This window comes from Archocentrus centrarchus, chromosome 17 (assembly GCF_007364275.1).
Source record: "Archocentrus centrarchus isolate MPI-CPG fArcCen1 chromosome 17, fArcCen1, whole genome shotgun sequence".
NCBI classification, from domain to species: Eukaryota; Metazoa; Chordata; class Actinopteri; order Cichliformes; family Cichlidae; genus Archocentrus; species Archocentrus centrarchus.
The window spans coordinates 18,072,380-18,087,189 of NC_044362.1; the positions used below are offsets into that span (position 1 = coordinate 18,072,380).

The following is a 14,810-nucleotide window of genomic DNA, read 5'->3' on the forward strand; positions in this document are numbered from 1 at the left end:
CAAACGCAAACACTTGAGCAGTAGAGTAATGGAGAGCCACAGCAGGACACAGTATAATAGGCAACACTAGAGCCTCTGTGTACCCTCCATGACACTGCTTTCCTTTTGAGTGCCCTCCATATTTAGATGAGTCATTGCATTTGTATTTCTAAATCCAGCAGCAACGCACCTGCTAAACTGATTGATTTCCTGACACACTTTTGTCAGTTGTTTAAAATATTATGTATACACTAACTGATCATGAGTTACCAAGAGGAAGCATATTCATGTTGAACTACATACAGATGCTGCTCTTGTTTTAGTGCATAACTTTCAGATTATTGTTCTAATATTGATGTTGAGCATTTATGAAACGTATTTCTCGAGAATGGGATATTTTACTAATAGGGATTTGCTTCTAAGAAAACAAGATTCTTCTGTAAAATACAGCAATTTAAATGTTTGTGTGTAATATTTTCAGTGCAGACACGACACCAGTTTCAGTGATGTTGCACTGCTTTAATGGCAAATCTGAAAAAAAAGTAACATTAGTAACTGTTTTGCTATGTACAGTCAAGTTTTCACAGTACTCTAGGACTCTGTGGAGTCTTGTGAAAAACTACACCCTGTGATTCAGTAGCTTGTACGACCACCTTCAGCTGCAATAACATCAAGTAATCATTTTCTGCATGACTTCATCCATTTTTGTCTCGTCTTCTTTAGAATATTTCGGTTCATTGAGGTTTGTGGGCATTCATATATACACAACTCTCTTGTGTTTGCGCTACAGTATTTCAGTCGGGTTCAGGTCTGGGCATCAACTGAGCCATTGCAGCACCTTGATTCTTTTCTTTTTCAGCTATTCTGTTGTAGATTTGCTGTTGTGCTTGGGATCATTGTATGACATAATTTGAGCCAAGCTGTCAGACAGATGGCCTCACATTCGAATCCAGAATACTTTGGTATACAAAGGACTTCATGGTTGATTCAGTGACTCCAAGGTGCCCAGGTCCTGTGGCTGCAAATCACCCCTCCACCACTGTGCTGACAGATGGTATGAGGCGTTTGTACTGATATGCTATGTTTGCTTTTCATTAAAAGTGCTGCTGTGCATTATAGCCAAACATCTCCACTTTGCTCTCGTCTGTCCAAAGGACATTGTTCCAGAAGTCTTGTGGTTTGTTCAGATGCTACTTTGCAAACCTAATCTGTGGTGCCATGTTCATTGTAGAGAGTAGGGGCTTTTTGCTTTTGAACAAGCTGTACTTTTTTAGTCTTTTTCCAGTTGTACTGCCATGACATGACTTGACAATTTCTCTTTCTCTCACACACACGCACGCACACACACACACACACACACACACACACACACACACGGTTTGGTTCTATTTATATGTGAATGTTCTACTAAAAGCAGGGCAGTTGTTCATACTTTAGACCTGGCATTACATACACTGAATGTTCAACTCACAATTTAATATGGGAGGGTAACCTTTTACATAATCCCTAACCTACCCTTGCTGCAGGTGCACTATTTATTATTATCCTTCCACAGTCCCACTCAGTTCATCAGTTTCTGTAAACTCACAAATGCATTGTCATATTTGAGCAGTTGCAAAGCATTTCTCATACATTAGCACACTTGTTTTCCTTTAACACTGCTAAATGACCTGTGTGAAAATGTGTACTTCCATTACTCTGATACTGTGTTGCATCTCCAATGTGACTAACTCTGCAAGATGATGGTGCCTCCATTTTTGAGAAAATGACAGTAATTCAGACTACACTCTTCAGTCACTTCTACTGTCACAATTGGGGGAGCTGGCAAGATAATATGCAAATAAACTTGTTTTTTTCCCACTGTAACAATAGTGTGAGACTTATTTTGGGAATAATGCTCCTAACACCTAACTGCACTTTCAGAATCAAACCTAAGACCTCAAGATTTCGTGGTGGGGGGCAATCCAAGATGCAAGATGTGACAACACAGGTCGAATGGTCGATCGAAGTGAAACAACAAAAAAAGTTGTTTTTATAGCTAATGGAAGTGCTCTGTTGCGTTGCGCACTCACCCTGCGTCTGGGATGAGGTATTTGTCATGACAGTTTGTTGGTGTCAAACCTTCAGCATGCTATTGTGTGTACATCCCAGCAAATGGGCTTCCTGCGCACACACCCACACACCTTCCACTTAGGTTCCGCTGTGGCGAGGGAATGTGCGTCTGTGAATCAGATGTGAAGCTTTTGTGAATGTATGTCAGCAAAGAAAAATACGAGAGAAGCTTAGTAGGTGCTGCCTGTGTTCACTCACATCCTAAAGACGTTTTTATAGAAAACAAAAATAAAGCAGTAAAGCAGAGTCTAATGCATTTGCGGGTGAGAAATCTTAGTAAACAGTAAAAAGATAAAAACTGTCTTTCCATGAACAACGAAGAAGATGCTGCTGAAATAGAGGCCGAATTCCCTTTTTTTTTCTTGCTGTCCCTATAAGTGCTTTATAAAAGGCATATAGCGCTTAAGTTTTAAGCCAAACCTATCCAGCGTTATTACTAAAGAAGTGTGCCAGTAACATTACAGAGCTTCTAAATCATAACTGTGCTCGAAAACTATTTCATGGTTGTGTGGAGAAGAATTCTCATTTTAACGGAGCGCTTCATGCCAGACAAACGCTGCCAGACGTGCGTAATCGATCAGGTGTCCTGGTCCTGTTGTGAGGAGCGTCGCGCGCTCTCTCGTGGATATTCGTGGACATGATGCTCAGTTTCATCTGGAAACCGGAGCTTTCGGAACATGGGGTGTTGAACGCAGTGTCCGTTCGTCTGGCACCTGTTGCGTATTGTATTTAGTTCTGGCCTATTTGGGATTTAACGAGCGCAGCATTCACCTCACACCAGGACCATGTCGGAGGAGCAAACTGATCCTAACTCCACTGGGTACTATTTTGGCAATGCCTCCACCAGAGTCCAGAGCAGCTTCGTCTTCTCAGGACCCATGGTTGTCATTTTGATGGTGATGATGGTGACTTTGGTTGTTGTGATAGTTTTGGGCAACGCGCTCGTCATTTTGGCATTTAAAGTGGACAAGAGTTTGAGGAGACAGTGCAATTACTACTTCCTGAATTTGGCAATATCAGATTTTCTTGTAGGTAAGTCCAAGCGCAGTCTACCTTATATAGCCTGGAATAACAGAAAATCGAGTGAAGTTGATATAATGCTGTGTCTAACACAAAATGCACATATTAACGTAACATAATTTGATGTGATACAATATGATTGAGTGACTCATGTATCTTTGATGATATGATATGTAAAGTTGTGAAAGTCCTAGAATATTTTAGGAATAAGGACACTCCTCTTTATGTCTTTCATTCTCCCTGCATTTTAGATGGCTGCTAATGGATACAGTGATTGACTGGAGCCAGATTACAAGATTAAATAGCTGCTAATCAGTTAAATGAATGTGACCGATAATAAATATAGACCTTGATGCCATTTTTTATTTTGCAAAAGCAAATTTGCCTAATCTTTATGATCTGCTTGTTCACATTATACAGTTTTCCTACAATTTAATTGCTTTATGAGGCAATTACAAGCACTATAGAAGCATTTTTATAATTTATTATAACACACACTAATGGTGTATTAATATTTACTGACATTTAAAAGTGTACATTGTCTACAACTACAGCTTCTCCTGTAAATACATATTTTTATGTTAGCAAGTAAATTGTACTATATTGATAATCTGGTTACACACTTGAGTACTGAAAATGTATTAAATATTGTTATTTTTTCTTTGGTTTCCAATCCCATCACATCACCACAATTTTTCCAGGGGCATTTTGCATCCCGGTATACATCCCCTACATCCTCACAGGCAGGTGGACACTGGGCAGAGGACTGTGTAAACTGTGGCTGGTCATGGACTACCTGCTTTGCTCAGCGTCTGTCTTCAGCATTGTTCTCATCAGCTACGACCGCTTCCTGTCAGTCACCAGAGCAGTGAGTAGAATGTGCCGTCCCTCAATGCATATAGACATCAGGGATAATTTAGGACTCTGACAGAGTAGAGCAAACTACCAAATTTTGTAAAAGAATATTACTAACCTCTTTCCACCTTTCATCCAGTTTACCCTTTTGAATGAAGCTTTTAAAGTATAAGGTTAGAAGTTTAAAATCTCAGTTCCTTGTAAATATACTAGTGTTTACTCTTCCACTGTGTGACTTCATTTCTGATGAGTCTCCCAGTTCATTGGTAGGGGCAATCCATGCTCAACCTCCCAAATGTGCCCATCTGCAGAGGTTAACCATTCCTGACCCATTCAGGCCCAGCGCCACCCCTAATTATAGTTTTTCCACATGATGAAGATAAAACAATTGCGACTTTTGGAGAGACTAGGCTGTCACTGTCAATAAACTATCAGTTTAATTTAAATTTCCACTTTATTTGCACTCAACAATTACTTGATTTTTTTTTTTCTAAAACACATGACCGCTAATGTAGAGTTTCCATTTCCTGTTTCAGAACACATTCTCTGAAAGCATTTTTTTCCTAACCTCTACAGATGTAAGCTCCATTTAGCCTGTTGTTGGGGCTTGTCTGTGTATTACCCAGCTGACTGGATCCCACACGTGTGTGATAACTCAAAGGTGGGATGAGGCTTGGCATAGTAGACAAAGAGAGTGCTCTGTTTCCTTTCAGAAGCAAACACTTAACATCAGAGCAATGAATACAAATAACACCAGAGAGAGAGCCTCTTCTTTAATTAGCCAGCTTTGATCATAGAGATCCCCCTTCGTATCAAGGTCCTTCTGACCTGCAGAGATCAATCATGGCAGAGACAGGCCACCGACAGCCAGGAAACATTTTCCTAAAAGCATTTTCCTCTGAACACACAAAGACAAAGGGTCACCAGCAGTCACAGGCAAAGTTTGTCTTCGAAATGAAAAGATTAAATCAATGAGATGGCATCATATTGACACTGGCATTCCAAATTGCTAACAGGACAATGTTGAAGTTATGTGTCAGTCTGTGAGACTGAGGAATGTGAGAGGAAATCTGGATTTGTCTACTAAGGTCTTAGAAAAAAAAGTAACAAAGTTTTTATTTTTTTTATTTTAAAAACTGATTAACAGCAGAGAGGAAGTTAGTCAGTTAACACTGCACGTGTTAGCTAATTAACATGTAGAGTTGAATGTGGCCAGGAGCTATGCTTATGCTATACAAATTCCATGTTTCATATTCTTTCACAAAGATCTTCAGTTAACTGGAAAGAAAGTGAGCGACACACGTAGATATTCAGAGCAGCTGCAGACGACATATGCTGCGAGCTGTACATAGCATGGGAGCAGAGATATAGGATGTGACACTAACAGGTACAATGATGAGAGGCGCTTCACTGACTTGTGCTGCATGATGTTACAGTGATGCGCTCATTATGTGTTGTTTTTTTTTCTCTCTGTCAAAAATGTTCTGTAATGTTACAAAGACAATTTACACATTTAGACAGTGCACACTTCAGTGCTCGGGCTGGTTGGTATAGACAGTGCTGTGCAAAAGTCTAGTGTCACCCCCTCATGTTTTTTTTATATCGCTAGGAAAAATAGGAAATATGGGATTTGTTGAGACGTGTGCAACGTACGTGAGAATACAGAAAATAAAGCATAAAAAATAGTTTGTACAATTCTAACGAGCTTGAAAAACGAAGCTATTGCCAAAAAATCTGATGGTACTTTTCTGTGTTCATAATTTCATCACTTTTGACAAAAATCCTCAACACCACTGGATGTAATACAACCCCAAACCATGACAGAGCCCCCAACATATTTTACAGGCAGCTGTAGACACTGTTGTTGACTCCTTCATAGATACTGATGACAATTTGAACGAAAAAAAATTTCAAACTTCACATTTCACTAAATTCACATCTTTCCATCAGACCTGTTGCCACTGATTTTCAGTCCAGTTCTTGTGTTATTTGGCATACCTCGGTCTTTTTGTCTTTGCTTCCCATCCTTAAGAATGTTTTTTTGACAGACGCCCTTCCACTGAGACCATTTCTGATGAGGCTTCAGTGAACAGTTGAAGGGCCAGATCTCTCAGGTCCTGAATCAGGTCTTTGCTGAACTTTTTCTTATTTCTTAAGGACATGACTTTCAGATACTGTTCATCTGCTGAAGATAGTTTTTTTTAGGTATTCCATTTCTTTCTTATTTGTCTTTTTATGCTTGAATGATTCATAGGTCAGTGTTAAGTGTCTTGACAGAAAGAAAATCCTTTGAAAATGGTACAAGGACTGGACTGAACATGAGTGAAAAAGCAGTCAATGTCCAAAGAAAAACTTTGAAAGACCTTCAGAAAGCCTGGACCACTATTGCTCAAGACCACCTTTAAAATTGACAAGAATATCTGGCAAAATGTAAAGAAATATATTTATTTTTTGCACAGTACTGTATGTACTGTACAGTACTGTATGTATGAAGGCAGCATGGGGGCATGGTGGTTAGCACTACTGCCTCACAGTTAGAATCACGTCTAGAAGGGGTTCAATTCCACCTTGGGCCAGACCTCTGTGTGGAGTTTGCATGTTCTCCCTGTGTCTGCGTGGATTTCCTCCCACAGTCCAAAGACACGCAGTTACTGGGGTTAGGTTAATTGATCACTCTAAATTGCCCATAGGTGTGAGTGTGAATGGTTGGCCCTGCGACAGGCTGGTGACCTGTACGGGGTGTACCCTGCTTCTTGCCCTATGTCAGCTGGGATAGGCTCCAGCGACCCTGAAAAGGATAAGCAGAAGAGAATGGATGGATGGACTGTATGTATATAATGCCAATGTTATTATATAATTCTCTTTTGTGGGTTCATTACTATCCTGAAGGGTTTCACAGTTTGGCTATAATCTTGCAGACATGGTGACCTACAGCAGTGCTTTCTAGACTGGTTTCATCGCCTTGTTACTGCTTGTGTTTAGTTTTAGAAAGTTGATTTGTCAAATCAAATAAAAAATTTGTTAAATTGAAACCAAGTACATTTACTCAAGTACTGTAATTCATACTTTTTCAAGTACTTATACTCTTTTGGAGTGTGCTGCCAACACTTCAGTACAATTTAGGGGAAATTTCCTCTTTCATCCACTCTACAGGGTGCTTTAAAAATAACATTATTATAGATTATCTATCTTGCAGTATGTAAAATAGCTACATTTGACCACATTCTGACCACACATTTATAAATGCTGTACATGTTTCATGCATTACTTAAGCAGCCCAGTTTAGAAGGGCACTCAGAGGTGCTTATTGTCTGCTGAGTCAGTGATCTGGATCTGTACCAAAATTCAATGTTTTTTTTCCCCCTATGGCCAGTCTGCACCTCTCTACCACATTTTGACTTGGTAGTTTTTTAACCTAATCTTGACACAGATTTAGACAGACAGATCAACAAATGGCTCTTGGTTTGGTGGAAGATTAGTAATAAAATGGTGATTTATACTTTGCATAATTAAGATTTTATAACTAAAACTAAACTTAAATTGATTTTGCAGTCCAGTTTCAGTTGTAATTTATATCAAGAATGTAGCAAATGGGAGAGTTTTGTTGTAATATGGCCTTTTTATATTGTCTCATTGTTATATATCTGTGTTAAACAGCCTGAATACCTTCTCCTCTAGTATTGTTCCAGTAGCTACATAAGCATTTGCAAATATTTCTGCAATAATAGAAAAATGCAATAATTGAGTGTCTGCACATGATGATTTCTCAAGTATATTTTCTGATTTATGTATTTACTGCAGGTAAGTTACCGTGCCAGACAGAGCATGACTCATCAAGCCATAATTAAGATGATTGCAGTCTGGGTGCTAGCCTTTGTCCTGTATGGCCCTGCTATCATATTCTGGGAGCTGCTGGTGGGTAGAAGCCGCGTGCCAAAGGATGAGTGCTTTGCAGAGTTCTATTACTCTTGGTACTTCCTGCTGAGTGCCTCTATGCTGGAGTTTTTTTCTCCTTTCATCTCTGTGGCTTTCTTCAACCTCAGCATTTACCTCAGTATACGCAGGAGGAGGCTGCATAGCAGGGAGGCTCAGCTTCACCTTCAAGCAAGCGAACCTGCCTCTGCCCAGGGGGAAGGCATCCCCCTGTCCCACAATTGGGGGTTTGGGATAAAGCTGGCTGTAAGAGGCTCTATCAACTCCCAGACGTCCTCTCCTGGCTTGGGTAAGCTAGATGCCTCAAACAGCAGGGCTGTCCATCCCAGCCGTCTGTCCAGGGATAAGAAAATTGCTAAGTCTTTGGCCATTATAGTATGTGTGTTTGCCATCTGCTGGGCACCGTACACCCTACTGATGATCATCCGTGCTGCCTGCAGAGGGCGATGCATCCAGCATCACTGGTACGAGGTCACCTTCTGGCTCCTGTGGCTCAACTCTGCTATTAACCCATTCCTATACCCGCTGTGCCACAGTAGCTTCCGCAGGGCCTTTAGCAAGATTCTCTGCCCAAAGCGGCACACTACTCCTCCATCATCTGTCCTGCGCATGGGCCAGTGACAAGCAGATGCCCGTGGATGGATGGCGACGAACAATATGCCAGAATTGTTGATGGGTGTGTCAGACGTCTAACCTGTAAACCATTCAAATCAATCAGTGCACCACAGTTTGTCATATAGAAAGCAATTAATATTTTTCAGCAGTGTTTTATGGTGTTTGGACGTTAAAGATTTTTACTGCAACACATATTGCAATTTAGGCAGGTTTTATTGGGTTTAGCTGAAGTATGTGCTAAGTGGAAGCATAAAAATATCCCCAAATGTATTTTGATAACACACTAGTGGAGCAACTGAAAAACAGCAGTTGTATGTCAGTTGTTGCATATGGGGAAGAAAAAAGTAAAACAATATGAAGAAATACCATGCAAAAAATATTATGATGGCATCTGTCAGCTTATGTATCAGTGAAATATCATCAAGAAATGCATTTTATTGTCTTCTTTGTATATATATATATATATATATATATATATATATATATATATATATATATATATATATATATATATATATAAATTATTATATTTAAAGGGTTCCCTCCACTGTGGCTTCAGCTTAAATAAACAGATCACTATCACCCTCTGCTGTCAGAAGGCTTACTACTCTCGCAACACCAGAAGTATAGTGAGGAAAACACAAAGTGCCATTAGGTTTAAGTGTGCAGAAAGTCAAATGAGATGTGTATTTATAATCTATGATTGAGGCATCTTGTTATGTATTAGGAACTGGTTTGAGTATATTATAAATACAAATTCATTATTTTTTTTTCAAGTTTATTTCTTTCAGGGACCATGTACAAAAAACATTAATCACATAAAAGCAAAAGATGCTTTGTGCCAGATTTAGCTATCAGCTAATTTCCATCTGCAGTCCCTGGGCAAAAAAATAAATAAATTAATAAAATTAATAAAATAAGGGTTACTGGTCAGCATGTAGCATATTTATCAGTACCAAATTGTTATAAGTTGTTTTGTTTATCAGGAAGAGTCTGGCTTTGTATACAAAAGGGAAGTGTACCTGTTTACAATGACAAAATACCATTTTACTGTGATTAACTGTGCATGTATCCTTATCTGCCACTAGATGTCACCATTAACCTTTACAGTTTCCTTTGAGTGCAGAGCTTTATGGAGTGAAGTCAGTCAGTTTATTGTATTTTGCATATAGTAACTTTACAAATGTAAAAACCTAATCAGTAGCAGTGTGTCATGTGCTCTGGCCAATGTTATATATAGTGTCACTGAGTGCTGTAATGCTATTGAATGCCATAAATTTGTGCAGCAGTAATTATTACTATTAGTAGCAGTTCATATGTGATCTTCTTGGCTCATGGGAATGGCACTGTATTAAACATCAGCTTTTTTCCCCTTTTTTTTTAAATCAATGGAAGCAAAAATAAAAACACATGCCTTTAACTATCTCATGATCTTTATGCACACCACGAAATGAAATAAAAAATATAATATTGCTGTGTTGTGTTGTAAATGACAGCCATGTGCCCTGTAGTTGCTGTCTACCTGATGGCTAATTGGGTCAGTGCCAAATGCAGAGTGGAATTTGTTTGATGTGCAGATGAAATGCTGAGAGTGCAGTTCCATTTTTGTATTGTTCCCCAGTCTGGTAACGTTTGATTTGATGGATTAAATGAGTCCTTTCCAGATGTAGACTTGTTAGACCTGTAATTACGCCATCATGTTAGATAGTGAGGTTACATTTGCAGGTGCCTGGGTCCCACAGGGGACTTACATTTCTCAAATTGTTGCTGTTGCCTGTGTGCACATCTGGGCCCCTGGTCAGGTGCTTGGAATAAGGGCACAGCTGCAGGGAAGTGGCCTCTGCCTCCCCCACCCCACTCCCTCTCCACCCGTGGTGTGTTGGGGGGACAGAAGCACACTTCTGACCAGAGGGATGCAGGCACATTTCCCTCGGGAGGGCAGAACTGCATTTATCAGCAGAATGGCAAGGCTGGCTTTACTCTCTGTTTATTTGAATGCGACAGCAAGAGTGGTGTTACTGTGGAGCACTTGCACCGTGTACAGTTATATTAAGAGGAGTCCTGCTATTGATTTTTGTTGATAGATTGAAATGTCATGGCTTGTGTGCCAAACCAATTGGGGATCATGCCAGCTTAAATTGGTCTAAGAGAGGTAGCACCATGGGAAATACAGATGAGAGACAATAATTATGAACACATAGAAATGTGTGAGCATGTGCCTCTTAATCCCATCATGTCTGTGTTATGTGTTAATGGTGGCTGTTTGTGACCCCAAGCAATGTGTTGTGACCTCAAATGGAGCACACCTGTACCCCTTAAGTTTATAGAGCCCCATTAGCAGAGATCAGTAGGTGATCAGAGGGGGGAGAGGGCCTTTTTAACTTCCCCATGAGGATCTTTGAATAGTAAACTCTTAGAGCTCCTCCTTTAGCACTTTGTTGGAGCGATTTAATGCTGGAATCTCTTGTTTTCAAATTGGATAATACCAAAGAGACTGTGAAAGGTGGCAGATGTGGTGTGAAGGCACGGTAATGCGTGGCAAAAGATGCAGGCACTCTTTACAACATAGCAGTGGCCAGTATTCTACATTTTTGTTATTTTGGAGTAAAGCCGGAACGCAGAAGTGAACCTGCAGACAGCATCTAACCACTTTAATGTGAAGGTACATGTTAAAGCTGCAACCTCTTTAGTGTTTGTGGCACCACTGAGTGTGCAAGTCCCCCCCCCATCCCATTCTGTTAACTTTCTAAGCTAAATGTAAACCACAGCTAATGTTTCATGATGTAGTTAAAAAAAAAAATGCATATGTATAAAAAACAATTTCTGCTAGATTTTCTTTTTTTTTTTACCTTTTCCCTTCTTTCGTTTTCCCCCAGCTTTTTCCTGCAGTGTACTTCCTGACTAGAGATTAAATAATTCCATTGGAATCCTCTTAGGATGGGTTCCCAGCACTTGGCAATTAAACAATTACATTTAATCAGCATGGGGCGACGCTTCAAGTCACCCTCATTTCAGACGTTGATTAAAAGCAATTCTGCAGTGGTTATTGCTGTCGACTTTCGAAACTACGGTTCACTTAGGTTTACTGCAACTGCGGGGTCAGGTTGGATAGCAATATGGCAGGTTCATTGGTGGTCTAGAGCTGTATCCGCCTCTGGTGCGTGAAACTGTAATGACAGAACTCATGGCAGACCTTATATTGTCCCATAAGTCAGAGCTAGTTAGATTACTTGGAGACATTTTGACCCTACAGCTAAGAAGACTCACTGAACAATGGAAAGGAGAGGGGCATTAAGTTATGCATGTGGGAGTATAGATGTTTGAGTGTGTGCATATTTTATTTTAAATCATGTGCTTAACTGTGTCTGTGCACAGCTGTTTCTTTTTGCATCTGCATTTAAATCCATTTGGCTTGAATGAAATGCATCTTGACACATGCAGTTTCATCATGCCGTGCAATAACTTTTCCCTCTGTGATGGCAAACAGGCTGGGAGAGGGCAGAGGAGGTAGTTTGCGAGAGCCGTATTTGACGTTACGCTTGAGTGAAAGCATTCTACGTGGCACAGTGCTGGAGCTGACTATCGTCTTTGCAGTGCAACACAGATGAGTAGTGATGGATACCCGCCCCCCTCATGTGAAACCCAGGTGCCCCTGTTTCATAAGGCGCCCCACTGGCTCTCCAGCCCTCTTAATTAGCCACTTCCATCAGCTGGCACCCAGGCCTTCAAGCACCAGTCGCTGGCCTCTGCTGCTGAAGGAATGTAGTTCACTCCAGATCTTCAGCTTGTCTAACAGATGAATGTCTAAGTAAGAAGCTTCAAGGTTTTTTTGTAAACCTGTAAATCGTCAGTGAGTTTTCCTGGTATCTACATCAAATGCTTCTGGAAGGAGGAGAAATACTGTTGAATGCATTCGTCAGTGTGCTGCTTGGTTTTATTAAACTATGGGCAACTGAGTGAATAGGCCATGAGTTTTTGTCTCGGCTGCAGATACATTTTAACAAGACATTGATGGTTTTTTTATATGATGAAGTCAAATATAGATAAAAGGTTCACCAGGATGCCGAATGCAGCTTTTTTTTTTTTTTTTTTTTTTTTCTGGTGTGGTATCATAGCAGCGCTGTAACAATAGTCTGTTCTAATGACATTCCCCTAGTAACTTCTTGCCTGTATGAATCTCAGGGGAAGAAGAGCTACAAAAAGTGATAATTACATGAAATATACATAGAGAATAAAAGGAGCATGTTTACATAACCAGGCCCATAAATATCTGACTGAGAAGACATTGTTCTCCAACTCCTTTTAAGCTGATCTCTCAGGGATGCCATTTTAATGACATGATGGTTTAAAGAGATGCTGCTCCATCTCGTTCCATATTTAATTAACTTTTGCTTTTCTGACGCAGAGGAAAAAACAGAATAAAGAACGCGTGATAGAGACAAACACGCACGATAGCGAGGAGACAATAACAAATAGCTGGGAGAACAGAGAGGGAGGCAGAGGGAACATGAGTGGAGACCTTGTCATGCTTTTGTGAGCTGTTTACAATACAAAAGATGCAAAGCAAGAGGAGGAGTGGTGCAAGAGCAACAGCGAGGAAGACTGACATGGGTGAGAGAGTGTAATAATAAATGATGAAAAGATGGGAAGGGAATGAATGGGATGCTCCAATGGAAAAAAAAGATAGGGATAGAGACAAAATTAGGAAGAAAGAGAGGAAGAAGAGGCAGAAAAAGTGGGGAACACCGAAGGAACGAGGCCATTATTCTTACAAACAAGCAAACGAGAGGAAAATGGGTGTAAAATATGAAGCTGTGAAGCAATATGTTTAGCTAAAATTCAGCAAAAATGAATCGTTAGCAAAATAAATAAATAAATAAAACCAAATAAAAACTTTTTTTTTTTAATTACACTACATTCTTCTTCTCCACATTTACTTTATTTTACACACACCAGCATTTCTGCCATGTGTTCATTAAATAAACACATGCTGCAAACCGTCCTGCACATTAGAAAATGTTCAAAACATTAACACATTTAAAAAGTGCAGACATTTGTGTTGGCGTTCCTACACGCTCATCCATAGCAGTGGGGAAAAAAAAAAAAAAAACCCAGTTTGACCAATGATGTTGTGTTCTGGCACTTAGATACAATGGACTCATCCCTCCTCTCTGTTAGGTTGTGTGTTTTCCATTTTTACTGTCAGCTGTATACAGTATGCACTGCATTATTGATAGTTTCTTTCCCTTTCCCCTCCTTTTGTTAGACTCTTCTCTTGTCCTCATATCATCACACCAGCCACACTGGCCTTAGAGCCTGGAGAGTTGCAGTAAATCTGACCCCACCTGGTCTATTTTTTATTGCTTGGTGTTTAATACATTTTTGAAAATCCTACCCCATCTAGTGCCTTGTCTATTTCAGGTGTCTGTCTTGGTGTGGCAAGGGGAGATGACTGGAGGGGAATACTCACCTTCACTTCTCCCTGTGCAGGAGGCAGGGGGATCATTAGAAGGGACTACAGAGGAGGAAAGAGTGCTAATGCATTTGTTTGTCTATACATGTATTTGCTGGGTGACAAACTTGGTGTCCTGCTTTCTGCTGGGACCCTGAAAACAATAAACAGTTAAGAAATTTAAATGTTGGCACTTATTATTATCTGATGTAGCCCCCACCCCCCACTCTTTAAAATAGCTTTACTCTGAGGAAGACAGCATATAATTTTTGTTGTTTATTTTACTTTTCTTATTACTTTGGTGGCATTTTAAATATATAGAAGCAGGGTGTACACAACATTACACAGGAAATACTCAAAGACAATTACTGAGGCCATGGTGCTTGTGCTCTGTCCAAAAAAAAAAAACCACCCTGGCAGGGCTACATACTGAGGTTGAGGCGTCCATTTTGCTGACACAGTTCTGAAGTGAAAAGATGGCTCTCTGGATGTGAAGTGCCGGTGAGAGAGATTGGGTTACCTCAGACACTCCCTGCGGATCTCCCGGCCAAATGGATCTGGATCTCACGCTTGGGCGCACATATTGAATGCCATAAGAGGTCTCCGAGGTCTCCTTCAGTGGGAGGAATGTGCAGCCTAACAATGTGGAGTTTTCACCAAACTAAATTTTGCACCAAAGAAGAGCAATAGCAAGGACACTGGAACACAAGGGACGAGCTCTGAATGCATACTTAGATTTGTGCAGGTTGTCCATACGGGGGAAGAAATGACACATTTTGAGCTTCATGGAGAGCAGCATATTGCACAGCTTCAGTGAGCTCTCTTAATTCTTTAATATAGTCCT

The 14,810-nt window shown here is 40.2% G+C and overlaps 1 protein-coding gene across 1 annotated transcript; it reads left to right on the plus strand.

Annotated features, from left to right (window-relative positions):
• The first annotated feature begins 2,876 nt into the window (after positions 1 to 2,876).
• Positions 2,877 to 8,520, plus strand: LOC115796387 (histamine H3 receptor-like). Its single transcript, XM_030752782.1, has 3 exons — positions 2,877 to 3,123; positions 3,813 to 3,979; positions 7,768 to 8,520. The coding sequence occupies exons 1-3, from the start codon at positions 2,877 to 2,879 to the stop codon at positions 8,518 to 8,520; spliced, it is 1,167 nt and encodes a 388-aa protein (XP_030608642.1).
• The last annotated feature ends 6,290 nt before the right edge of the window (positions 8,521 to 14,810 follow it).